Here is a 26,877-nt window from a genome sequence, read left to right as displayed (position 1 = left end):
TTTTAATGTACCGTGAGTCACCGAAATCAAGAGAATGTCAACTTTCACCGGTGAATGTTAACAATCACAAAGTCATGTTTGGTTAATGTCCGAAATATTTGTTATATTCGATTTGATATTAATTTATTTGTTGATATTATTACATCTATTCAATATTTTAATATCTGTTGAGAACAGATTAGGAGAAATATCAGTGTTCGGAGTGCCAATTAAATGTATACCGGGAAGTGGCACTAGACCTTAAAAAAACATTAGTGCAGGGCAGGGATGGCGAACCAATGGCACGCGACACAATATTTTGGGCACGCCACCGATCACAATTGTTATTGCATTCTGAATTTTTATTACACAAATGCCACACACTATGAAGCATATGTAACAATTAAATTAAAATTCACAAAAAACAAACAAGATAATAAGCAATTATTAATAAAAAAAATAAACAATTAATGCTAAAAGAACAATTAATAACCATAAAAAACAAGCTAATAATAAATAACTAGCAAAAAAAATCAACAGTCTTGCTTAAACTAATATTTTACAACCTAATATAAGTTATTTGTCACTTAATCTGCAATAACAGAAGTCCTACTGATGCTACTTTAAGTTGAATTACGCGTATAACTGAGACATTGCAAAATGTATTTTCTTTTCCATGTAAATAAAGAGTTTTGAGTTGATAATATTAAGTATTAATATTTTCCCAATAATCATGAAGTCAAAATTATTTGACGGCACGTCTGTGATTTCATTAAACAATTTTTTAGAAAAAATGGCACGTTGGTGTATAAAGGTTCGCCACTCCTGAAATAGGTCTTTAAGTTAAAATTATTTGTCTGTCTGAAATATTGAGAGGAAGATCTCTGGTTATCCAGAGGTACACATACCTACTGTCTCCCCGCTGGTGACACTATGGGTAATATACGCATTTATAAATGTACCTGATTCTTTCCTGTTTGGTATGAAAAGTGTACAGGAAAACGAAACTGGATTTTACTATAAATGAGACATTTAAGAAAAATTAGTTAAAAATTTTATTAGTAAAATTAGTATTTTATTAGTAACGCATATATATATATCCAGTTAGTGACTTGGAATAGTAATTTTGTACATTTTCTGTTTTTATATTCTATTAAAGTTTGTTTTTTCTTAAACTGTTGAAAACCAATGTTGATATAGCTTAAATATTTTTTATTTCAAGTCATAAACAAAGATATGTTTGAAAAATTACAAAAAAAAATGCATATAATACTCATTTACCTTTTAAGCAATACTGATCATTCATACTGTTTTCACATTGAAGTTCTAATATAATTCTTGCTATATCTCTTCCGTTTTATCTCTTTCACGATATTCTAAAGATACTGTCAAATAGAGTAAACTCCATATATGTTTAGAAAAATTAAAAACAATTGGGTCAATATTTAACAGATTTTGGTTTGGGTTGGCAAGAGGAAGAGAATCAGGGGAGAGAGAAGCTCCCCTCTTTAAAATGAGTTCCTTTCATTTTTCCATAGCAGCAGAGGATCTGAGACTTTGTGGCGAAGGAAGTTATTTCCATTGGCAAACTATATACTTCCTCTATTTCAGTTGCAAAGCCGCGATGGCTAAAGGGATAGAGCAGTGTTTCCCAAAGTGTGGTACGCATACCCCCAGGGGTACGGAAACAGTTCAAGAGAGGGTACGCATTCTTATGCGAAATATCTTGCAGCAAACGAAAATTTAAAAAAATTTTATTCGAAAACAAAGCTAACCATGAAAATTTACGATTACGAAATTAATATTTAGTGGTGTCAACAGCCAGTTGTGATTTTTAACTTTTGTGCAATTTTTTTATAGTAAAAAGTACATTCATTTTTTTCTATCACTGGTACACAGCATTACGAAAAATTTAGAAGGGGTACACAAATGTTATAAGATAGGGAAACACTGGGATAGAGCATTCATCTTCCAATAAGGTGAACCGGGTTGGAATCCCAGCGATTTCTAGTCGATACGAATTCTGCACCTACCACTGTGCCGATGTGAAATATTCTCATGGGTTAGAGTCCCCTTGCCGCCAGGCAAACAGTGGGTTGTTCTTGTGGTCTTCCTCTCCATGTAACTCAAATGCAGGTTAGTTCCATAAAAAGTCCTCCACAAAGGCAGATTTCTCTCAATACTTGATCCAGGAGTTACCTTGTCTTCTGTGTTGGGTTCACAAGCCTAAGGAGTTGAACATTAGTATTCGCAAACCCAAAAAATTGGGTTGGTAGTTTAACAATGGTTATAAAATATTTTAATTGCTGGTCTAGTGGACCAGCAATAACTATTTTATGCTGGCCTTTGTTAAATTTCAGTGGTTCCACACCATTTTTTTTTCAGCCGTTAACTTACTACAACAATTGCCTTTTGAAAAGATGAACAAAATTTTTTTCTATTTTTATTGTGGGTTGAAAGTTTTGAGTAGAATGAAGTTAACAAGCTTTTCTTTTTTAGGTTACTTAGATGGAAGATGTTTACTAAGTGAAATTTGTGCGACAGCATGAAACATGAATGCCATGGAAAATATGAATATTGAAGATTTAAAGGAAGAAATCTATGGTGGGTACATACTTTTTAAATATTCATAAAGGCTGTTAGTCAAAATAATATTATTGGTATGTTTTGTATTCATAACAGGTTATAAAATAACAAGGTTCTTATAACCCTTAATTTATGAAGTTGTTTATAGAGGCTTTGAAAAGTATTTAATTTTGATTATTATTTTATCAGTCTTTAACGTTTTTAAAATGTTCTTATTCTTTTTATTCCGTAAAGAATTATTATTGATGATGAGATATTGGCAGCCAATATCTCATGATATTTATTTCTATATTTATTTTTAATTTCAAGATAAAAGTTCTTTGTCAGAAACTAGCTATTTTATCACGATCGTGTGAAGTCTCTGAAAATTATTTTGCATTTTATTAATGTATATAGTGCTTGAAAATATTTTTTGAGTGCTAAAAAAATACTCAAAAGGTGCTTATTTTTTGTTGAAAAATTTAGCTACGCACCCTGAACAAAAATTTTTTTTCTTTGTTCGAACATCACCAGATTGGATGCCTTTTATCCATCTCCATAATAACAATGGCTATCTACAAATTGAATATCGGTCTTTTATTTAAAGATAAAAATAGAAATATTGTTTGAGATTTTAAATTTGATAATGCTATACAATTATAGAAAGTGCGAAATAAGGAAGTAAGCTATTAAAGTTTTAATAAAATATTTTATTTAAATGTTTTATTTTTTGAATGTTCAATTTTATTTTTATGCAGAATGTATCAAATATGAAAAATGCCAAAAATTTAAATAGTGCAGATCTTTTTGCAATCTTTTATTTCATCCATAATTATTATTATCTAATTATTTATTTTTTTATGAAATTGGACTCTGTATATTAATATTTCATTTCACCAAAAAAATGTCAAGTCATTCCATGAAAAAAGAAAAAAAAATCTCTACTCTACCTCTGGTTGTTAATTATTCAATTCCTACTATTAGTTCATACTCTCCCTATATCTCGTTCAAATTTTCAATCGTTAATAAAATACTTTTTATTCATACACTCAACTTCAAATACATTTTTTTTAACTTGCCATGGATGGCACTTGATGTTTATACAGTTTTTTCAAATATTAATTCATTAATTAAATTTTATTAATTAATATTAGTTTTATATGGGAGAAAATTTTTTAATTATTTAATAAAAAGTAACTAAAATGAAATTTTTCTTTGTTGACGTGAGTCGAAATTGACTTTGAATTTTTTTTTCTTCATATTACTTCTTTTTAATTTGTAACTTGCAACTTTGGAAATGTATCACTTTTTGTTTTATAAGCATTTCAGAAGTAGTTGATTGTTTTTATTTCTGTAGATGTGATCAAGACTATCAAAGATCCTGAGAAACCACAAACTTTAGAAGAATTGGGGGTGATAAATGAAAAGGATATTTCTGTAAAATTATCTCCTAACTGCCCTGTCATCCAAATTGAACTTACACCTACAGTGCCTCATTGTTCTTTGGCTACAATCATAGGTGAGCTTTAAACTCATTATAACTAATGTTAAATGAAAAGGATATTTCTCTTAAATTATCTCCCGATCCTAGAAGAGTTTTTTTCAATAGATATCTACTTATAATTAATTTAGTAATCTAACATATCTGTAGCCTCCCACTAACGCTCAACGAGAAAAGTCTTGCCTAGAGCAGTACGGTGCACAGTGGGACAGCATCCAAGTTTTCGTGGCCAAAATTAATATTTCGATAAAATTTGTTTCAAAATTTGTATTTAGGGATTTTTATGTGCAGGTAATTTGAATTCATAGTTGAAATTTTGAAATACACTAAAAATACCAGCAAAAAAACAATAGCTGAAATATGGCGAGCAAAAATAAAAAAATATTGTATGTTAAATAATTAAATAATTTTAGTTATTTTATAGGTTTAAAAATGAAAAGCAAATCATATTTCCAAAGTAATATCTATAATAATTGTTTAAAACATTTTATATTAATTTTTTATTAATATATAAAAAATATGACTTAAAATTAGTAAAACAATGTTCGGTCATAACAATTAAACAACAGAATCGAAAAATTATTTTCTCATTGATTATTTAACATAAGAAATGAAATATTTAACTGTTTTTGTTATCACAAAAAAAAGTTTTGATTATAATTCGATGTTTAAGTAATCGACATTCAATCTTCGTCTTCAGAAGCTGTTTGTTAACTCTATATTATCTGAATATTCAGTTGAAAGAGTTGATTCCATTCAATTTTCTACTCCATCTTCATCTTGTAATTCAGTATCTCAATTTGTTTGTGGAATTATAGGCAAATCCAATACAGCTATGACCTCAGCAGAAAAAATTTCTTTTTTTTTGCTTTGGTGCTCACTCCTGCAAATCCATACTGGGTAAAATACAGGGCTCGAAAAAACTCATAAATTCTACCCGTCCCCGAGGACGGCTTGTCCAGCAATGTACCCGTCCTCCTTTGAAACTAACCCGTCACTTCTAAATAAATAAAAACATAATTTTCTCTTATTTACTGCAAATATTTATAAAATTGCTCAATGAATTAGTAGTTACTAGGATTACAAATACTAGGATTACATTATACAGTAATAAAAGAAATACTAGGTTACTAATAGTAACCTAGTATTTCTTTTATGAAATAATTAAATGACAAAGGTCAAGATATCTGGAATGTCGATTTATCCGAGGGTACTGCATTTTTTAAATGAATCAAATTGGACATTTGCCAGTTCTACAATCAAGCCAATGATTTACAGAGGTTTCTGCACGGAAATCTGAAAGGGGTTTTCCATTTAGGTAGATGTTCATAATTGCGTCCAACGCTTCTTGTTTAGGACCAGTACGTAATGTGTTTTTTTTAACAGTGACGTCACGAGCTGGGCGGTATGTGATCAAAGGAATTGTTAATTCCTTCGTTAGAAGTTCAAATGCACATGCACAGAGCAACTTTTCTTTTGTTTACCGATTACATGAGCATGCGCATTTGGTCAGACGAAAGAATTAACGGGATTTCTAGATTAGAGGATCATTTTAGAGGTGAAGCGTTAAACTTTTGTAACAAAAATTGAAAATGTATCACGAACATTAAAGGGCAAATGGCCGTCCGTGCGGGCGTCGGATTCGAGAAATTCGTTGTCCGCGGGGAATTTTTGACCGCCGAGGGCGGGCGCGCGGTTTTTCGAGCCCTGGTAAAATGTGTGGTATTGTGTAAAACAAATACTTCAGATGGTAAGATGCAATTTTTACAATAAATAAACTTCATTTAGAACAATAATAACAGTTTATATGAATATCTATACAAAATAATGCGAAAATATGAAAGAAATATAATTTTTGTTTTTTGGTATATTTAGTTCACCTTTGCAATACAGGCAAAATGGGGCAGGTTTTTTCGAAAGAAGAAACATCAAAGAAGACAACCAAAAAAGTTAAGCTAATTACCTCGTGGAACTTTTTGGAACTAAATTTCGAAAGTCATTCAAACATTGTAAAATGTCAAATGATGAGATATAAACTATAAGTTTGTCAAGGGTATTAACTAATCCAAAAAATTGAAAAATTGTACTATAATTTAAAACTAATTACTCTGATAAAAATGTAACAGTAAGGTGAAATTCCTATATATATTTCTGAAATAAAAATTCCATTTAAAACAATTACATTTAAAACAATTTTTCTAACATATTTTTCATTAAATTGGTCCAAAAAGTAAATTATAATGTTTGGAATGATTATGAATACTTAATTTGGGATACATTAAAATTGCCTGCACTTATTTTAGTTGAAAAATTAATTTTTTACTTTTGGCCAAAGATCATAGTCTTGTGGCCCACAGTGCAGAGTAGAGTAGATGTGCAGAGTCCATGACCTCTGCAGAGTTGCACAAGTTGCATATCAGGGAAAGAACAATTTTGAGTCTATAAAGATGGTTTCATAGGTAGTTATGTCCGGTAGCTAGGCAGAATCCAGCCAGTGTTGTACACCTCGGGCCAATAAACAAATTTGAGATGGTATTCTTCTAAGACTTTTGGGAAACACGGTTATAGAAGTCTTCTGAGCATGGGCTTTAATAGATAGTATAATAAAATTATTAACAGTATGGAAAGGCATAGAACAAGAAATTATTTGCCTAATTAAAGCACTCTTTTTAGCCAAGAAGTTGGCTCTTTTTATTGTTTTCTGTTGTAACTGTTCATAATCTGCCATTAGAAATAAAAAATTTAATTAGTAAGGCTCAGACTTTGAGGATATCTGAATTTCTTTAATTTTTTTTTTCTCTTTTAGGTAATTCTTTTAATTTTTTGAAAGCTTTTTTTTCGTGTATTTTTTGGAGTTTAAAATTTTCTTATCCGGTTGTTTGAAAATTTTTAATATTTTTCCTTTGTAACTTTATTTTTCAGAGTATTCAGAATATCAATACATTTTCTCTTTATTCTTTGGTCTTTTCTTGTTTTAGCATTCAACATTTATTTAAAAATTTAATGAAAATTAAATCGCAATTTCTTTTCATTTAAAAAAGTTTTATGTTGTGCCTATGGAAAGCCATGCATCTTAAGGGTTGAAAATTAATATTAAAGTGAGATGGAAAAAATAGAAAATGCTATCAAAATCTGATGAATTTCCATTGAACTTAGAACTTCAACCTAAAGAACATCAAAAATAAGTTCAAATTCAGGATATTAAACAATCTTCCATCAACCTGCATAATGGGTAGTCTTCATCATAGTTTTAAATTTTCTTCTGCTAAAATCATTTAACACTGCACCTCAGCCACTGATCTAGATCTCTAGAAATCATTTCATATTTTTAAAATTCTAATTATTTCAGTATGCTTATTGTAATCTTAGAGGAATAATTTATGTAGACAGAGCTGGTCCACCTTTCTTTGTTGCGAAGAATGTTGTCACTGGATACAAGGATGATGCACCTCAGCCACTGATCTAGATTTCTAGGAATCATTTCAAATTTTTAAAATTCTAATTGTTTAGTATACTATTTTTCAATCTCTTAATTTCTGCATCTTGCAATGCTCAGGATTCTCACTTTCCCGATCACACCTGTTTTATGGTCCCCTTCCTTTGTTTGATTATTTTGTTCAAGCTAGTTCATACTCCACTTCTTAGGAACTATAAATTTCAACTATAATAGTCCACTATAAATTTCAATAAACATAGATCTCATACTGTGTTTTTAGATGTGGAGAAAAATTCATAAAGGGATCTTTTACATTTAAAAAAGCACGACTTTTGTTCTTTTGTATTCATTTCTAGACATTTTGCTTCAATTTGTATGTTATCATATGCCAGTATGGAATATATTATTAACATGTAGAAATGCTTTTTATTTTTTATATTTTTATTTAAATTGATAGATTATAATGCAGTTAACATTTATAGGTACTTTCTTTATAATTAAATTTCATATTGGTGTAAAAATTGGACAATCTTTACTACTTTTATGATGAAGTATGTGCCTTGGATTGGCACATTATTTTCACTCCAGTATTTTGTAAAGACATGGCATTTTATTTTCCCTCTGTAATTTACAGTTATTTATATATTAACAAATAACTCTACTAGTTATTTATATATTAACAAATACTTATATTTAACAAATAACTCTGTTGTTTACTTATTAATTTATTTTGATGCTTTAGAATGAATCGTTTTAATAAATTCAATCAGAAACTTTCATTTGTACAATTTTTCTCGTCTTTACATAGAATTTATAAGCAGAAAAATATTATTTTTTTTTTATAGTTTAGTAAATTTTTTAGGAAAAATTCTTTGGATATGCATATTTTTTTAAAAAAAATTTATATTTATTGTTGTATAGTTATTATTTTGGGAAAATCTATATATTTTTTCCAATGCCCACCTGATTAACACTCGTCATTCAGGTATTAGTAGGGCAGATTTGTTAGCCATTCTTTCAGGGATGGTAGGTGGATCATATTAGGTGGGCCAACTGTACTATCTGTCCAATAAGGACAAATAGTACAGTGAATGATAGAACATCTATGCCTTGTCCAGGATTAAAGGCGTTACAGGCATCACTGCTTTATTAATTATAAAACAAAATAAATTATTGATGGTCAACTGTTTAGAATAACTCCCATACAATCCAATTTGATTGAACATCTACCATCTATTGCTAAAAGAAAATATTACTTACATATAGGGGTATAGTTTTTAGGTATAAAAATTTTCTTTAAATAAAATGTTATGAACAAATAAGCTTGAGAACGTAATATGGAATAAGTTTTATTTGTTTAGATATAAACATTTTTTAGATAAAATATCTCTGTTATATAAGGTGTGATTTTTCTTAAGATATTTGATTTCTATTTTAGGTTTATGTGTTAGAATGAAACTAGAGAGACATTGGTCCAGAAGATATAAGGTACAAAAATCACATTTGTTAATTAAATAATAATTATAATCAGAGATCTGTAGCATGTCTACCACTACAATTAGTAAATTCCAATTCACTAGTATATTAGGCATGTTAACTCGATTCTATGTTGGGATACCTTTGCATCGATGAAGGTTGACATTGTCGATAACACTCACCCCACATTGGTCACCTGCCTATGCAATCTGAACACACTTACCTTGACAGACATGCCCATTTTGTTTTGAACATGCCTACTTTGATAGATGGTCCACATTGAACAGTTGACTTGCTACTTGTGACCGCAATATTGTCCTCAGCATGCTGTTGCTACTCAGTCTCGATCACACACAACGTCGTCATGTATACACTCGATTGCTGATGGCAGCACAGGGGCAACCACAACCATGCTCTTTATACAGCTCTCAAAGTCTGGTGATCTTAATACAGCTCTCCCAGCTTCTCACAAAACAGCAATATCCACAGAACAGGTATCCGTTCATTGAATTCTATCTCAGATAAAATTCTGTTGGGGGAGCAGTGTAACATGTCTACCACTGCAATAAGTCAATTCCAATTCACTAGTATATAAGGCGTGTTAACTCAATTCTAAATTGGGGTACCTTTTCATAGATGAAGTTTGACATTGTCAATACCACTCACCCCACAGGTCTGAAAATCCCTGTTGCCTAAAACTTTTTATGACAATATTAAAATCTATTACCCAATAACAATATTTAAGTCTGAAAAATCTTAATTATTTTCGGGAAAAACACTTATTATATGAGATGACTCTATTGTCTTAAATAGCTTAAACAGGTTTGACATTCCACAGGGAAAATACAGGAAATTTAAAAATCACCTAAAATAACAGGGATAACGCAGGGAATTTTATTTCTCTCAAAGTGCAATCAATGGGATATTTAAGGAAGATATTTCAGCTTTACTAAACTATTTCATTTACATTATTTGTTTAAAGTATGTTAAGCTGTTCCTTATTTCTTTAACTTTTTCTAACAATTAAAACTGATATAGCTAAACTAATATAGTCAAACAGTGATTGTGTATTTCCTCTTAATATATTGTGTGGAATATGTACAGGGAAAACACAGGGAATTTTTTTGCCAGATTTTAGTAGATTGATCTAGTTGAATTTGTGGATAATATTTTACTCCTCCCACTCTATTTAAGACAGATCTTTTGAGCCCCGTGGCAGAATCGCAGAGACGCGGCGACCTTGTCGCGGAACGTTACAGAGTTCGTGCAGAAAGATTTTTGCTTTGAAAAGTTTTTTTTTTTAAAAAATCACGTAATATTTGTATCGTGCATTTAAATAATCACTTTTTGACACGCTCAATTTACGCCGATAGTATTGTAAATCGTTGTAATGTTTTGATTGTATTTTCGGCAGTTATTGATAATGATTTCACGCGGATTTTAAATATCCTGATATATTTCAAACAATATGGAAAATTCTAATCATGCATTCGACTATTTACTTTTTAATGCAGTAATTTAGCGAATTTTTACCAGTTATTGTTATTGATTTCTCCATAGTTTTTTAATCAGATGTTATTTCTTACAACCTAATCTCGAAACGCAACACATTTAAGGAGTTTGATTTGCGTGATTTCGTTGTTGATCTTTTTTCCGGCAATTACTACTACAGATTTCATGATTTTTAATTATTTTCCTTATTGTGATGATTATTTACAAAATGTGAAGAAGGAAATAATTTGTGAGTCCCCCCCACACACACAACAAAAAAAGTGCGAGAATATCACCCATAATATTAGAATAAAAAATTATTACATGTTCAATTAAAAAAATATATAAATATATTGTAAACACAGTGCTTTTGTTATTTTAAATTATTAACATATATGTTATTTAAAGTATCATGCAGAAATATCGAGAGAATTTTGTCTCAGATAGCTCGAAAAAATTCTGCCATAGGGCTTTTGAAACTGAACATAATTTTGAACATATGTAGACCCCTAATTATGATGCTGTTTTATAAATGCACTTTTTACTAGCATGCATTTTATTAAATGTGAAAAACAATTCTATTAGTATTTTTTTTCCCTTTATTTTTTAGTTAGATGTGTACTTGAAAGAAGGCACTCATACTTCTGCTCATGCTGGTAAGAAACATTATTTTTGTATTGATTAATAGCTAATATTCTGTATAGATCCTTTTATCCATTGGATATATCTATGGATATAAGGATCTATATAAAATATCTATTAATTACAAGAATTAGTAGATGCTGGCATAATTGAATGTAAGGTTTCCGAATCGTGTGCTTCTTTAATATATTATATCTATATATAGACTATAATATTCTATATAGATTAGATAATGTTCATTTTTTTCTTTAATAAATACTCTTTTACAATTACATTAAAAAGGATTAAATATGTGTATTTACTTTTTATTTGTGGAATACTATTAGCATTAAAAAGGTATCATGTATGTATAATCAGCTTAGGAAAGCAGATATAGAAATATTTTACTTTTATAATCGAGTTGCAAATTCATAATGATTGAAATACAATAGCATTTATACTGGTTTTTAAATCATAAAATTGTTTTTAAAGACCTTAAATGAGGCTTATTGTTATTTTCCCCCTTGTAAACCTTTTCTTTTAGGTCCTTGTTTTTTGACGCTCTACAAAGTTAGTAACTGTTGGCAATTATAAAATTGTGGATAACCCTGGAGTTATTTCTGTTTCCTTTCATTTGATCTAACTAAACAATCTATCAACAAACTTATTATTTGTAGACCAAATGAGTCTTGTTGTAGATGGTTCTTACTGTAATAAAAAAAACTGTAGTGAATACTTCAAAATAAACATAACACTATCCTTAAATTTTATATAAAATTAATCAGTATCTGCTAGAAAACTGGAATTTCATTTGCATCAATGCAATAATTTCATGTTTATTTCATTCTTGACAGCTCTGTACTTAAGCATTACATTTTTATCAAATCTGCATTAAATGTAATCTATAATGTTGTCAATTCTTATAAAAAAATTTTACACTGAAAATAATGTTTTAATTATTTGATTTGTGTTACTCTTTTTGTGATACAAAAAGCAATCAAAATTTTTACTAAAAAGACATTCTTTTACTCCAATGAGTCCTTCAAAGCTTTTTTTTTTTAAATAAAATTGATGGTTTGCACTTCTGAAAAGGTTGCTTACTGCTATTGTATAATATTATTGGTAACTAATAACCTGATTCAAAGTGTTTTAGCTCAATCTATGGATTTAAATAAAGGTTTATGCATTATGAGATGTGAACATAAATATGTGTCTGTTCACTCATTTAGCCAACTAAACAAGACTCATAGAATTATTGAGTTTAAGCTTCTGGGTAACATTTTCTTAAGTAAAATTAGCTTTAAAGTTGACACTAATACATAAAGATTGTGCCTTGTCTTTATCTGCAAGATTGCAATGGATAAATATCTATCACTCATTAAAACAGTTGGCACTAATGGCATTTTAATCAGCTGCCATAGGTCTGGTTTTCTAAGTTTAGATGTTTTTGTTGCCAAATGAGCTTGCAGTATTCTTTCACTACAAAAACAGATTAGCACATTCATCCACCGTGATCTAAGTGGCTTTAGCAAAATAAATGTATTATTATACCATTACCCAAAATATTTCAATTTTAACAAGAACACTTGAATAAAATTGTGACTTATGCAATAATTCATCTCTTTTAGTGAGCAAACAGTTGAATGACAAAGAAAGAATTGCAGCTGCCATGGAAAATCAAGAGCTGAGACGAATAGTGGGAGAGTGCATAGAGGATGAATGAGAGAATACTATGTCTCAGAAATACTTTATTATTTTTAAGTGTGACATGTTAATGATATTCTATTATTTTGTTAAGGAAATTGTTATTTAAAACTTTTAGGTTATTAAAAGTGATTATATATTTTTTCTACCTTTTGAGTGTTCATCACTAAAAATTTATAAAATTTTACACAACTATTGCCTTTACAAAGTTTTTTTTCTCTCATCTGCTGCTGTTTAAAACATTTTCAGACTTCAAAATCTTCATTACATATTGAGTTCTACATTAGGGAAAAAAATCCCGCTAGGAGATAGCATAAAATTGAACACCCAAAAATGCATCATTTTGGTCTAACTTTATGCATATAAACAATATTTAAATTCAGGGGTCTGTCCAGGGTATATTTATTACGGTTTAGCACTACCTTCACAAATTAAGGAAAAACAGCAGTTTCACAAAAAACTTTAAAAGCAAGTTCTTATTGCAATCTAAGGAAAAGAGCTTCTCTGCTAGCAGTCTTTTATGAAAAGGTAGCACGTGTTTGGTCAGATAGTGCAATATTATTAAATTCAAGTTGAAATTTAACTATGGACAATGATTTTTAAATTTGGGTAAAATTTTAAGCACGAGATTTTACAATAGTAAAACTATTTTTGAAAATATGGAGAAAAATATATTGAAATCTACCAGTCATAAATAATTTTTATTTGTAGTGACAATTTTTGAAAATATTTTCTAACTTTACCATATTGTTGTGATGATTTTTTAACATAATTTTTAATTTTCACAAATTATGTCTAAATTTTCACAAAATAGGTGCCTGTCAAAAAAAACCTAGGCAGGCCCTAGACATGGTGTAATCTTACGTTACCCAGTTTTATCATGCTGATTTATGTAATAGTTTCCATGCAAAAACCAGGTTATTTTTGGATCACTAAAGATGGAAACTTTCTTCACAAATTGAAAGAAATTTTAGTTTAGTCTTTAATTCTATTTTAGTTTAACATAGCATAGCTTAACCAAGATGCATAGCCAAATTATTCAACAAGAAATAAGCACTTAAAAAAAAATATCATAACTAGGCAGGGTAGGAAAGCTCTTGATAATTGGCAGTTTTATTTTGTTTTAACAGTCATGTCAAAAAAAAACTTTTGGCATTGTTTTTGACAGTTGTCAAAAAACATGAAATTTTGAATCATGTAAAACGGTCATGTTGACAGTTGTCAAAAAACATGAAATTTTGAATCATGTAAAACGAATGGCGTTTTCATACGCTACGGGCTGACAATACACCGTAATAGATTGGGGTTGACAGGGTTCATGCTCTACTTTAAGAATAAAATTCAAGTACTTTTCAAAGACTTATTATGTAATTCTCAAGGACTTAAATTTTAGTAAAAGATAGACTAAAAATTTAAAACATAAATGTTAGACGATAATAGCAGTACTAAAAAATAAGACTTCCATTGCTCTTCTCTTGCAAGGGTGATTGACATCAAGTCAAGAATAAAATTTGTGATGCATAAAAACGTCAAATTTGAATTTTACATAAGGCCTATTTTAAATTAGGTATACAACCTATGAATAAGCAAAATTTCGGACAAGTCATGAGGAAAAGAGGAACATTTCAAACAATCTATATAAAAATAAAAACAAAGTACACTTAAACTTATTCATAATAACAAATCTACAGTGAGAGTAAAGAAAATATAAAACATGCTAATTAAAATTATTAAAAGATATTTATTTGTAAAAAACTCATGCGTCTTATATGATATGTAAAGAATAAAACTAGCATCAACAAATATACTAATTAATTTTTGAATGTCTGTGGTAAAATATGATTGAAAAAAGAACAAAGTAGTCACTGGGAGGACAGGGGTGGAGTGTTCTATATAATACTGTTTTCTACACTAGGGAACGCTGCAAGCTCCATGCCGCCTATACTTCCAGGTTACTGTCTCCCCTGTATTTTAAAGCCATTTGGCTGACAATGTGATTATTGTGTTTTGAGATTCTTGCGAACATGGGATTTGATTACTTATTACTCGTGTTTACAATGCTAAAGGTGTTAACACTAACGTAGGATGGTCCACATCTTGCAACAAGAACAAACAGTAATAAAGAAATGGAAAGAGGCCATATCACGACTGCCAAAAAAGCGAGTTATTCAAAATCTAGCAACCATGCCACCTTTTTTAACCATATATCTATGTATAACTAAAACAAATTTTCACTTCAAACTCACCAGAATTACATAATAACATTAATATCTTGTGAAATACGGCAGATTTCAGCTCAGAAATTTTCTAATTTATTTCTTTTATTGAGAACAAAATTATCCGTTTGAAAATATCGCCTCGCAGAATAAGCTGTAGCAAACTTTCTAACCGGAACTAGAGCAGGTATAGAGCTCAGAATTGTTATTGTTTACATTTATATTAAAAACACCATCTATATAAAAACAAAACAAGATTTTTATTTAATATTTTAAGTGGCAGAAGCATTTAAACAGTGAAATTTAAATTGTTCTTGAACATAATTTTAAAATTTTTGAAAGAAAATTTATCAATTATAAGATGTTGCCGCTTAATTATTTTAAATTAATCATTATAAATTGAAACAGTGGCCAACTTTCACCTCGATATCCTCTGACAGATTCTTACTAACAATTTCAGTCACTTTGACTGCTTTAATTAACCACTCGTACTCAATTTTTTTTTTTCAGTATCCATTGTACACCTTTCAATTTGACTACTATAATAAAAATATTTTCATCTTACTCATAGCTGTTGTTAAAAACAAAAATAGGAACACAAAGCATAAGCCACTCATGGGTAATTATTACACAAACACTAAAAAATCAAAATATCCCTATCTTTATAAACCATACATATTTCAAATTTAGCATAATTAAATTACTTACTAATGAAGAATATAACATCTTTATAGTAACTAATTAAAAAAAAAAAACTTACTTCTTTCAAGAATTACGATATTGGATTTTAAAAATACACATTGCAATATTGAATTATTAAATTATGTGAATAAGAATCATAATACATTATTTTTAGATCACGTAAATACGAATCGCAACGAGTATTCTTCAAATCGCGTATAAATACGAAAATCGATGTTAAGACATTACAACCGCCTGATAACAAATCGCAATAATGAATTTTAAAAATGCGTGAATACGAATAGCGTCATTGGATTTTAAACTAGCGGAAGTACTAATCGCGATATTGGGGTTTAATGTTGTTGTAGTTCAATTACGTGACACTAGAGCTGCACTATGGGCTATTGGCGGCGGTCTGGGGAACATGCCATAGCAATTTTGATCCTCTGCAGAGGGGATGGCACCCCCGCATCGGTAGACCGACGACCTGCATGCGAAATCGAGCACTTTAAGGTACAACAGTTTAACGAGGACCAATACCGCACACTAATCCAAGTGGTCACCCACCCGCACACTGACAACAGCCAGTAATCTGCTGGGAACCGTGTCTTAACTATCAGTCCGCTGAGGGGCTATTTTGGGGTTCAAAAACGCTTGAATGCAAACTGCGTGAAAACGAATCTCAACACGTAACTTTTAAATCAGTGAAATACGAGAATCGATATTAAAATCGCCTAAATAAGAACAGAGATTTTGACAGAATCCGGCGCAGTTCCCTAAATTTAAAATTCCTAAAATCAGCCAAAAACAAACCATATAACTCCTTTTCGTTCTATGGCAGTAAGTACTTGCAAGGCAACGAGCCCGCGGTAGCTCTACCTTTTTTCTTCAGAACATCATCTTCTCAGGAGCCCTTTATGATTAATTTTAGTATTAAAAAAAAAAAGTTTAATTTTGAAAAATTACTTGAGGTTGAAAACAAATACATTATTAGCATTGAAAATTAAAGTGACAGTACTTTTCGCGCTTTTTGAGAGGCCAAGTCTTCTGTCACATCATTAAAATTTATTTCCTGTCAGATATATTTAATGCTCATGATTGACAAATGATTCAATGCATTGTTCTACAGTTGTTGGTTGGCTTATAAAAATCCCCTTTCCCGGAATTGTATAGCAGGTGCAGTAAATGAGCACGACAAATCACCCTTAAAAAAAAATCAAGTTATCTTTAGAAGTTTCCTTCTACAAGAACGTATTATTCCATCATTTGCAACATGTCGTTACTGATAAGACATATGGCTGAACCAATTATTTCTTTCATCACAATCTAATACTTTCTTTTTAAACAAATCAGTTAGGATTAAAAAAAAATATGTGATTAACTTCAGGGACCCTGAGCTAGGGCCCATCCTTAAAAACGGCTCTCCTCAGAAGGCTACTGCAGGGGGGGGGGAGTTCCTTCCAAGTCCAACTACTTATATTTCTTCAGAGTTATAAGTCAAACCAGTCTTCGTTGACCAAGGAGGGAAATCGCGACGTCATCATCTGATAGGGCGAGTTTCCGGTGCTTTTCATGGTCATTTTGAATTTTTCAAGGATTTAACAATATTTTCCAAGTACTTCCAAAGACCCTTGAAAATCAAATTGAAATTTAGAGTACTTTTCAAGGCCGCGGGAACCCTGCGATTGAATTAATTGTGAAAACGTTGAAGAGAACGTGAACTGTGTATTTTTGTATAAATCGTGACGAAAATCAACATCGTAAAATCTCATTTTGAAAAAGGGAAAATTAAGCACTTTTAAAAAACACCCAATGAAAAAAGCACTTTTAAAAAACGAAAATTTAAAATAAGCACTTAATAAAAACGCTACGCGCCCCCTGTTGAACTGAATTTTTCTTTCTTTGCAGTATGAAAAAACAAAATGACAAAACAGTAGGAAAAATGCCTAATTAGTAAACTTTATTATACATTTTTTATTTATTTTACAATTCTTGAACAAACTATACACTAACATAAAAACAGAAAAAGCCACTTTAAACAGAACTTTATTTACATAAGTACAACACTTCATCTGCCCCAATTACTTTACAACTTCTCAAACTTTGGCTAAGTAAACTCAATTGGTGCTTTTTTTATTACAAATCATGACTAAACTATAATTACTATTCAGACCGTAGCAATTATTAATTTTCTTTTTTGCTTGCCTTTTTACAATATGTACAGATATGATATTAACAAGGACGCATTCAAAGTAAAATGATATTTATACATTTGTTTTTCTGTGACACAAATTAAATACACTCGGGAAGGAATATTTTCAGGGGGGGTGCCAAAGATAAATAACCAACAAACATAGGTGCAAGTAACAAGAAATCTATTAATAAGCTTTCATCTTTTGGCTAGCTTCAACTTCAGACCAGGCTCTTGAGCAACAGTATTCCTCAATACCATCCACTCTGGATCTGTGATGTCCTCGACGGTCGAAGTGCTCATGGTCGTGCTGCCCGGGGAAGCCGGCGAACTGGGACCACTGACAGTCAGCTCTATGTCCTCACCATATGGGTCAAAGGTAATTTCTTCAAATTGTTCATCCGTAAGGGGAAATGAGCGTAGCTCGTAGGGTGCAATTTCCTCTACTTCTAACCTGGCACTAGTGTTCTCTTCCGAAGGTCGTTTCTGAGGGGGAATCTTTCTCCTTTCGAGAGAACTTTTCCCCAGGGACAGCTGAGAGTCGTCCGAGAGCGGTACAATTGAACTCGGGGTGGGTGGCGGTGAGAGTGCTGGAGGAGTAGGCACTGTCATAGAGTTCTGGTCTTGAAACATGTCTTGATCACTGAAAATGATTGGATCGGGAGTGTTGGCTCCACTGCTGTCGGCACGAGAATCCAATCTGTGCTCTCGACGCACCCTCTTGGGATTGGGCTGGACGTTCAAGGTGCTGGGTCGCCTGTTGATTTTCTTTTCTTCCACTTCAAGATGATCGTGTCTTGTAAGATATGCATCTTCGTGTGTGTTCTAAATTAGAAAATTAATTATGAAAACTTGTTTTAAGGTAATGCTTATCAATTATCCAAAATGAAATTTTTGTGAAAACTGATATACATACACAAAGTGAGCTTGGTGGAAGGAATTTGTGATGGAAAGATTTGAAGAGAAAGTTCTTATTTAATTATACAACATCATAAATCCAGTAGATTTTACGAAGTAATAAAATTTCATAATAATTGTTGCATTAAGTACTAAATATTTTAAGCATAGGGAATTTTAGTCATCAAAATAGAAAGACTGCAATATTTTCCAGTTATGATTGACATTAAACATAACAATATTAACAATTTTCTCATAATTTCGAATTTTAATATTTATTTAATTCATCCAAGATAGTTAGGATTTTTTTGATTAATTTAAAAAGATAGTTCTGAATAAAAAATAAACGAAACATTTTAGAGCAAAAAAAAAGAGGTTCGCTTCATTGTATTATTAGTAATACTTATTTAAATATTCAAGCAAGCAAAAATCTGTATGAAAATCATATTTCAAACTTAACTTATTCAAATTTATGGAATTTTCTAAAATGTAGAAAAACCAGGAGAATTTTAATTAAACCAGTAGACCAGGAGAAACTGACAAAATCCAATAGAGCAGTTTGATGCTATGCAACATTGATTTTGCTAAATCATTATAATTTTTATTCAAAAGAGCTCTTTATATACACACAAGGTATCTGCTACATTTTAGATTTTCAAATTCATGACTTTTCATGATTTTCCATGACTAATTCCAAGAATTTTTCATGACTAAACGAAATTACTATTTTCTCCAACAAAAATGCAACAATAATTTAAATAAAAAAAAGGCATTATAATAACATTAATTGAAATGATAGGTATAACCAAAACTGTTATACTCTGCATCTTTTAAAAAACAGAGTAAAGAAAGAATTGAAACAATAAAATAGCTGAAGAAAAATACAAAAGAAAATCCACCCCCCCCTTTTTTTTGCAGAATTATATTCTAAAGATACTTCTCTTATTCATCAGAAAGGAAAGAAATACTCCTGATTTNAAGCCTTTAAGTTTTCTGCCAACTTGTTCACATTGTTTCCACTAAGGTTAGACTAGTGAACTTAAGCTCACCATTGAGCAAACTACATGACAATTTGATTAGAGATAAACGCCTGTGTTTATGTCCTTTACATGCCAAAGCTCTGATTACAAAACTTTAAGGTTAAAAAAAAAATTGTGAAGGGTACTCGTGGTTAGAGAAATTGCAAAGAACCTAACCTCAATTGCTTCCGCGAAAGAACTGTGGAAGCTGGTAATCTGTTCCGCCCGTCTTTTTCTTTCACGGGCCATTTGCCAATCATTGTTATGATTGCCCGCCTCCAGACACAATTCTGCAAAGCATTGCAGGGAGGTCCGAATGCTAAATACCTTCGACGTAAGCCGCACGTTTTCCAACAAAAGTTGGGATGTCAAAGTGTCAGGCAAGTTTCACGAGGGTTCAGACGTCAGCCATTTTGGACTGATGTTTCGCGAGAAATAAATAAATAACCCCGAAATCCGGCATCTCGAGAGGAAGAATAAATATCTGAGTGACTTTTCGTAACCCTCCCCACACCTACTTCAGTTCTTCTGTTTATGCTTTTGTTGAGATTTGACTCGGAATGGATGTTGTTGTGCAAAAAGCCTTGGAATGTCTTCATTTCACACTGACACTTAAAATGCGAAATTCTGTTTGCAAAATAACAGTTTCCTTCGGAATATGTTAGGAAGTAGGATTTATCTGACATTAGAATGCAGTGAATGGTTGCGTGTTCAGCAAGTTATATTTATGTCCGTTAGATTATGTTCATTGTAAGTTAGGCTTATGTCCATCAGATTATGACCATTGCTAGTTAGATTCATGTTCATTAGATTATGTTATTGCAAGTTAGATGAATGCTTATTAGATTATGTCCATTGCAAGTTAGAATTATGTTCATTAGATTATGTCCATTGCAAGTTAGATTCATGTCCATTTGATTATGCGCATTGCAAGTTAGATTTATTTACATTAGATTATGTCTATTGCAAGTTAGATTTATGTCTATTGCGAATCAGATTTATATTCCTCAGATTGTGTCCATTGCAAGTTAGATTGCTGTCCATTAAGTTCAATAATCTTGGATTTGAATGTTTGATGCAAAGCGTAAACCTCACACAGCCATCCATTTTTATTTAATCTTTCTGATTTAAATCAAGCGATATTTAGGCTTATGTTCTTTGAATCAAATTTTATTTATCACTCCAATGTTTAAACTACAAACATAAATAAATAATAACATCAGCAATCATTGTTTCTTGCTCGTTGCAAATTTTTTTTCTCTTGTATACACACACACACACAAAAAAAAGTGCGCTTTTTAAACTTGTAAACAACGTGATTATAAATCCTGATGATTAATTTCAAAATTGCATGAATATCATAGCTGCCAACATTGGGTTTTCAAAAAAAGGAAGATATTAAGAGCTGTAAAATTTCAACGTATTTTTTCTCCAGAACACAATCAAATTTAAAGATTTTAAGACAATTAAGAACACTTAGGGACATCAATTTCAATTTTTTTTCAAAGCTTGATCAGTGCACGATTTGGCTTTCTTTAAAAAATTTTCAGCAAATGTTACATTGTAGTAATTTTGATTTTTACAAAAAATAATCAGCTTGTAATATTTTCTCTAGCATCTCATCACTAAGAGATGACCTAAACTGTGATTCAAAAACGATTTCAATAAAAACTAAGATAAACTGCTAACTATATACCTTTTCAAAACTAAGATTCAAAGACGTAGATTAAGAAGAAAAAAAATGCATGCGATTTCTTCACGATAGTAAACATTTGCTCTGTTGCAAGATGCCGTCAACTGAATTTGTTTTTAAAAAAATTGCCTGCGTTCGGTAGTCGAGTGAAACGTTTTCTCCCCGATCTATATTTATGGAGCGTTCCCTCTGCCAATCAGGCTTCGAAACGCAGCTGCGCTTCCGAGTGTGTTTCAACTTCTGCTTCATAGCTTTGATTTTTCTCCCTTGTTCGAGCACGTGCCGAGAAGATGCAAGAATTTGATTCTTGCTGTAAAAAATGCAAATTAGGATCTGCAAATTCGTTGGTTCTGTTGTAAAAAATCTGAAATAAAATGGTGAATTTTTTTTAAAAAATCGAGGAAAATTGGAAGATTAAAATAAAAAACCGGAAGGCGGAAGTTTTGATAAAAAAAAAAAATAATAATTTAAAAAAAAAAAAAAAGGAAATCTTCTGGTTAAACCGGAAGAGTTGGCAGCTAAGGTATATGAATCACATGCATGATTTTAAATTAAGAGAACATGAATCCCGATATGAGGCTTTTAAAATCACGCAAATACGAAACTTTATATTGAATTTTTAAAAAATTCGAAAATATAAATCATGACGTGTAATTTTTAGATCATGTAAATATGAATCACGATGCATAATTTTTAAATTGCGCGAGTACGAATCGAGCATGTATAAATACGAAAATCGATGTTTGATATTACAACCGCAAAAATGAATAACGACATTGGACTTAATGCTCGCGTGAATACGAATCGCTACATAGGGTTTTAAATTAGTTAAATTACAAATCGCGATATTGGACTTTTAAACCTTGTAAATAAGAATCGCAATGTACGATATTTAAATCGACTGAATAAGAATCGCAATGCTCGACTTTTAAATCAGGTAAATACGAAAATCAATGTTTGAGGGATGAATGAGGACTTCAATAGTTTCGCTCTGGGGAAAATTTAACTCCTCATAAAATATTTTAACTTGTGCAAAAAAAAATTCTGCGGAAATCAGCGGGAAAAATCTGGAGAAAAAAAGTGGAAATCACCGAAAGAATCACATCCCTGTAACTTGTATCACATAATAAAGCAGTTTTGTATTGGCACACACACACATTTTTGATTCACATTTTCTGACTGCTATGCTAACAGTTTCTATGTGGTTTTCAAAATCAAGTCACTTGATTTTAGAACAGTGATGACTATCTTAAATCAATGAGGGTCTCTACAAACTCAATCCATGTAGATTCTCTTGCAAATCTGTTGTCTTGTCGATCGTTTTATTGACGAGACAATACTTTAGATTCGTCTGAATACTGAATATCTTTTAAAGATTTTATTCCAGATGCATAAAGGTGGAAAAGTTGTTAGCTTAGAAATTCTCCAACAATTCTAGGTTTTCAAGAACTATTTAAAAATAAAATATCTATGCAACATAAATTAAATACTTACAGTAGACATAAGATTCTGAATTTCACTCTCTCCAATTCGAAAACTGAAAGAGAAAATAGAGTTTTTAGACAATTATTTTTTTTACCCAATAACAAAGGGGTAAAACTGCTCTTCAACGTGAGAGATTAATTTATTATATCTTAAATACATACATAAGATTTTTAAACACTAAAATATATTACATTGAGTCACTACCTATTTACTAGCACACTTAATAAATGAGTTAAAGAGAAAATTGCAATTTTTTCTTAACTACTTTATTTAATAATGATAATAAAAATATATTGATCATTAAGTGGAGAATTCTATCTAGGTGATAGAAGAAATATTAAATTAACTAAAACAGTAATATACCAAGAACAAATAAGCATACATGAAATACAGTACATGATTGAAGAGAGGGGAAAAAATTAATTATAATTTTAATAATTAAAGTTTCCAAGGAAAAGGGCAAATTATTATTATAAAAGGAGGAATTTCATAGCTTTTGTTAGCTCTTTTTTCAGAACTTGTTATTAAATTGCAGACAATTTTATTATCATGTTAAAAAAAAAGCAAAATATGAAAAATTGCATAATAGCCCAAAAGTGATAAGGCAATAGATTTATGTTTTTAAGAATAAGTATTCTGGTGTTAAAATTCAAGAACAATTATCTTGAATGAAAATTATAAAATGCAAATTAGTTCTGTGTTCCCTGATTAATTCTGCCATGATACCAAGTTTAATATAAATGTTCAGGATAAATGTTTGATGATATTCTGTTGTCAACTCCCTTCAAGGGTGATTGACCCCTCACAAAGTGAAAAACCCTGAAATTTGCAAACATTTGAACAGTGCTTTTTAACAAGATATCAATATATATGCTATTCATATTTAATATAATTTTTTAATCTAAGATATATAATTAAATTACCTACCAATAATACACACTTTTACAGCAACTAATTTAAGACCAAAATTAGTTCTTACAAGAATTGCAATATTGGATTTTGAATATCAGGGCATTAATTTTAAATCATATGCAGACAAATAGCAACATTGGATTTTAAACTCACGCGAATACAAACCAAGATATTGAGTTCAAAAACTTGTAAAAACAAGTCGAGGTATTGGATGTTTTAAATCACGTAAATACAAACCGCGATGTATGATTTTTAATTCGTATGAAAACAATTCACAATTAAAAAACTTTTAAATCAGGTAAATACAAAAATCAGTGTTTGATATTAAAATCGCAACAATATTATTAGCGATATTGGCAGATTTCGGCATAGTTTCAAACATTGGAAATAAAAATACGCCAAACCAAAAAAATGAAAATTGCAAAAGAGTCACTTGTATGAATTTTAGAACTTAATTCTTGCTTTATATTTTAGATTCTGGTGAAAATTTCATCAGATAATAACTTTGATTCATGGATGAATCAGTGGTTCTTAAATACGCAGAATTCCGGAAAAAAAATAGCATGCCCTGCTACTAGTTTCTAGACCTGGAAAGATGAAATGAAAAACTCGGAATTAAGTCACACGTCCCTTAATCCTAACATTCAATTCACTTCAGAAGTAAAAATAAAATTTTCTGTTCCTCTTTTATTTGATTTCGTAACTTAAACAACCAGATCAGTTTCCCACCTCTCTCATCATAATCATTTCAGTTTTTTTTTTTTTTTTTTAAATTTTATTAACCCTTTTATGTTAATTCTAATCACTCAACTGTCAGAAAATTTCTACATTTTGTATTTTTGCTTTACTTAAAAACTGTATGTCAAAAAAAATGAAGAATAAAACTCATCCCACAATTGCAATAATAGAAAATGAGTCTTTAAGAAAAGTAACTTCTTTCTTGTTAACATTTTCTAGATATTAATTTGGTTTTGGTAAATAAATAAAAAACCACTGCATTAACATTGGTAACTTTTGTATGCCTCAGATTTCATATTGATCTCAACTAAATTGCTATTCAATCAACTTTTAAAAGGAAATAAAAAAATATTTAAAAAAAGAATTACACTAAGAGAAAAAATAGACTGTGTTAAATATAAGTAAATGAATAAAAAAAATATGAGAAAACTACAAAGATATATAATTATACATACCTTGGGACTACAATATCTTTGAATTCAAAATCTACTAATCGTGCACTTTTATTACTATACGGAATAATAACATCATCAATGTCAAACTGATTCTCATCTCTCCTCCTTTTTACGCTGTCATAACCTAGAAAAGAAGGAAAAAAAATTTCATGTAGAAAGGGCAAGTAAGAAAACTTCACAGTTAGCAATATACAGTGAAACCCCGATTTTACAATGTACCTTTCATACGTTATTCCACCTTCTACGTCATTTTCTGCTGGTTCGTGAAAATTGTCAATACTAATAATGCTTAACTGTCGTGGATTCAATGATGCTTTAACAAAAAAAAAGAAAGAAAAGAAAAAAAGAAACCTGCTTTGTTCTTTTTCCTAATAGATCGAAATCATAGTTTCTCTACAAAGCTAGCACAAACTTTTTCTAAGTTATCTATTTTGTTAAAGTGACTCAGGGTGCATACCCAAATTTTTCAACAAAAAATAAGCAACTATTAAGTACTTTTTAAGCACTAAAAAATATTTTTAAGCACTTTAAAAAATTATAATTAGGATATGCACATGTTAATGAGTTGCAAAATGATCTTCAAAGTTACATGATCATGATAATAATTGATTTTATAAAGTTGGAATATCAACCTTAAATATCTCACATATTACACATCGAGTGGTCACCATTTTTTAAAAGACAGAAATAAGATAAAATTTGACTCACTCTCTTCGTATAAGGAGCTAGGAGATGGAACAGGAGAGTCGTGAGAACTACCACTAGAATCGATAGATATCCTCCTAAAGCAATCTCTCGATTGAAAGGATCCTGAAAACAAAAAGACACCACAATGAAGCATCAATGCAATTGAGGAAACATTCATCAATAATTATATAAATAAGGTTACATGTATCTTTTAAAATCTCTTATTCGCAATGTTTCAAATTGAAAACTTGTGTGCAAGAACAAATCGGTTATACAAGACATTTTTAATAACATTTTACTCGATCTTAAAATTTTAAATATTCCCTAAATATGAAATAAGATTAATAAGAACACGTTTAAAACAAAACTTAATATAAAAATAATAGACCACACTGAGTCAATAAAAGTTCTATTAATAAATTTAAATTTTTTTTATTTTCAAGGAATAAAAATCTTTAAGCATACAAAACTCAGAAACATTTTTTAACACAAAAACACTGGAATAGATTGCTCTCTATTGGAATCTATTGTTATGTGAACTCATAATAATCATAACAATTTTTGAATTAAAATATATGCATAGCAGCCATCATACATAGGAAAAAATCCAGTAGATTTTACGAAATATAAAGTTCATGCTAATTGTTGCAGAATATACTTAATATTTTACACATATGGAATTTTGATAATCATCAAAAAAGAAAGCTGCAATATTTTCCAGTCATGATTGGCCTTAATATGCTTGAAATTTTGTGTATTATGTTCATAATTTTGAATAGTAATAGGCACATCATTCATAAAAAGGGGAGTTTTGAATAAAAATAAACTGAACACTGTAGAACAAAAAAAAAGCTTTAAACAGACTTCGATAAATGAGTCTCGCTTTATTATATATTAGTAATACTTATTTAAATATTTAAGAAAGCAATAATCAGTGCATAAATTCTATTTTAGGATAACAAAAACCAGGAGAGTTTTTTATTAAACCAATAGACCAGAAGAAACTAGCAAAATCTAGTAGAGTTGGCAGCTATGCATATGATTCAATAATCATCTTCTGGAATTTCACTCAAGTTATAAGATTTTATTTTGTTAGTTGTTTCAAAACATCATTAGTTGAGTATTGAATT

At 30.3% G+C, this 26,877-nt stretch overlaps 2 protein-coding genes across 2 annotated transcripts in view; one reads left to right on the top strand and one right to left on the bottom strand.

Annotated features, from left to right (window-relative positions):
* Window positions 1-2,538: 2,538 nt before the first annotated feature.
* Window positions 2,539-12,921, top strand: LOC107443475 (MIP18 family protein galla-1; the record flags this gene model as incomplete). The annotated part of the gene is given in 5 exon segments (XM_016057339.4): window positions 2,539-2,583; window positions 3,902-4,063; window positions 8,920-8,969; window positions 11,059-11,104; window positions 12,698-12,921. Coding segments are annotated over 5 exon segments (398 nt in total), but the record flags the coding sequence as incomplete, so codon positions are not given.
* A 4,692-nt stretch (window positions 12,922-17,613) lies between these two features.
* LOC107448778 (non-specific lethal 1) overlaps window positions 17,614-26,877 on the bottom strand; it is a 46,218-nt gene continuing 36,954 nt past the window's right edge. Inside the window, exons 6-9 of the mRNA XM_016064107.3 lie at window positions 25,769-25,870; window positions 25,061-25,184; window positions 22,965-23,007; window positions 17,614-18,686 (exon numbers count right to left, since the gene is read on the bottom strand). Of these exons, the coding sequence (XP_015919593.2) occupies window positions 18,060-18,686; window positions 22,965-23,007; window positions 25,061-25,184; window positions 25,769-25,870 (896 nt within the window). The 3' untranslated portion in view covers window positions 17,614-18,059. The remainder of the gene's footprint in view (window positions 18,687-22,964; window positions 23,008-25,060; window positions 25,185-25,768; window positions 25,871-26,877) is intronic.

The sequence above is a fragment of the Parasteatoda tepidariorum genome, chromosome 9, assembly GCF_043381705.1.
Source record: "Parasteatoda tepidariorum isolate YZ-2023 chromosome 9, CAS_Ptep_4.0, whole genome shotgun sequence".
NCBI lineage: Eukaryota > Metazoa > Arthropoda > Arachnida > Araneae > Theridiidae > Parasteatoda > Parasteatoda tepidariorum.
The sequence above is the reverse complement of the archived record's forward strand: the minus strand, read 5'-3'. Positions and strand labels throughout refer to the sequence as shown.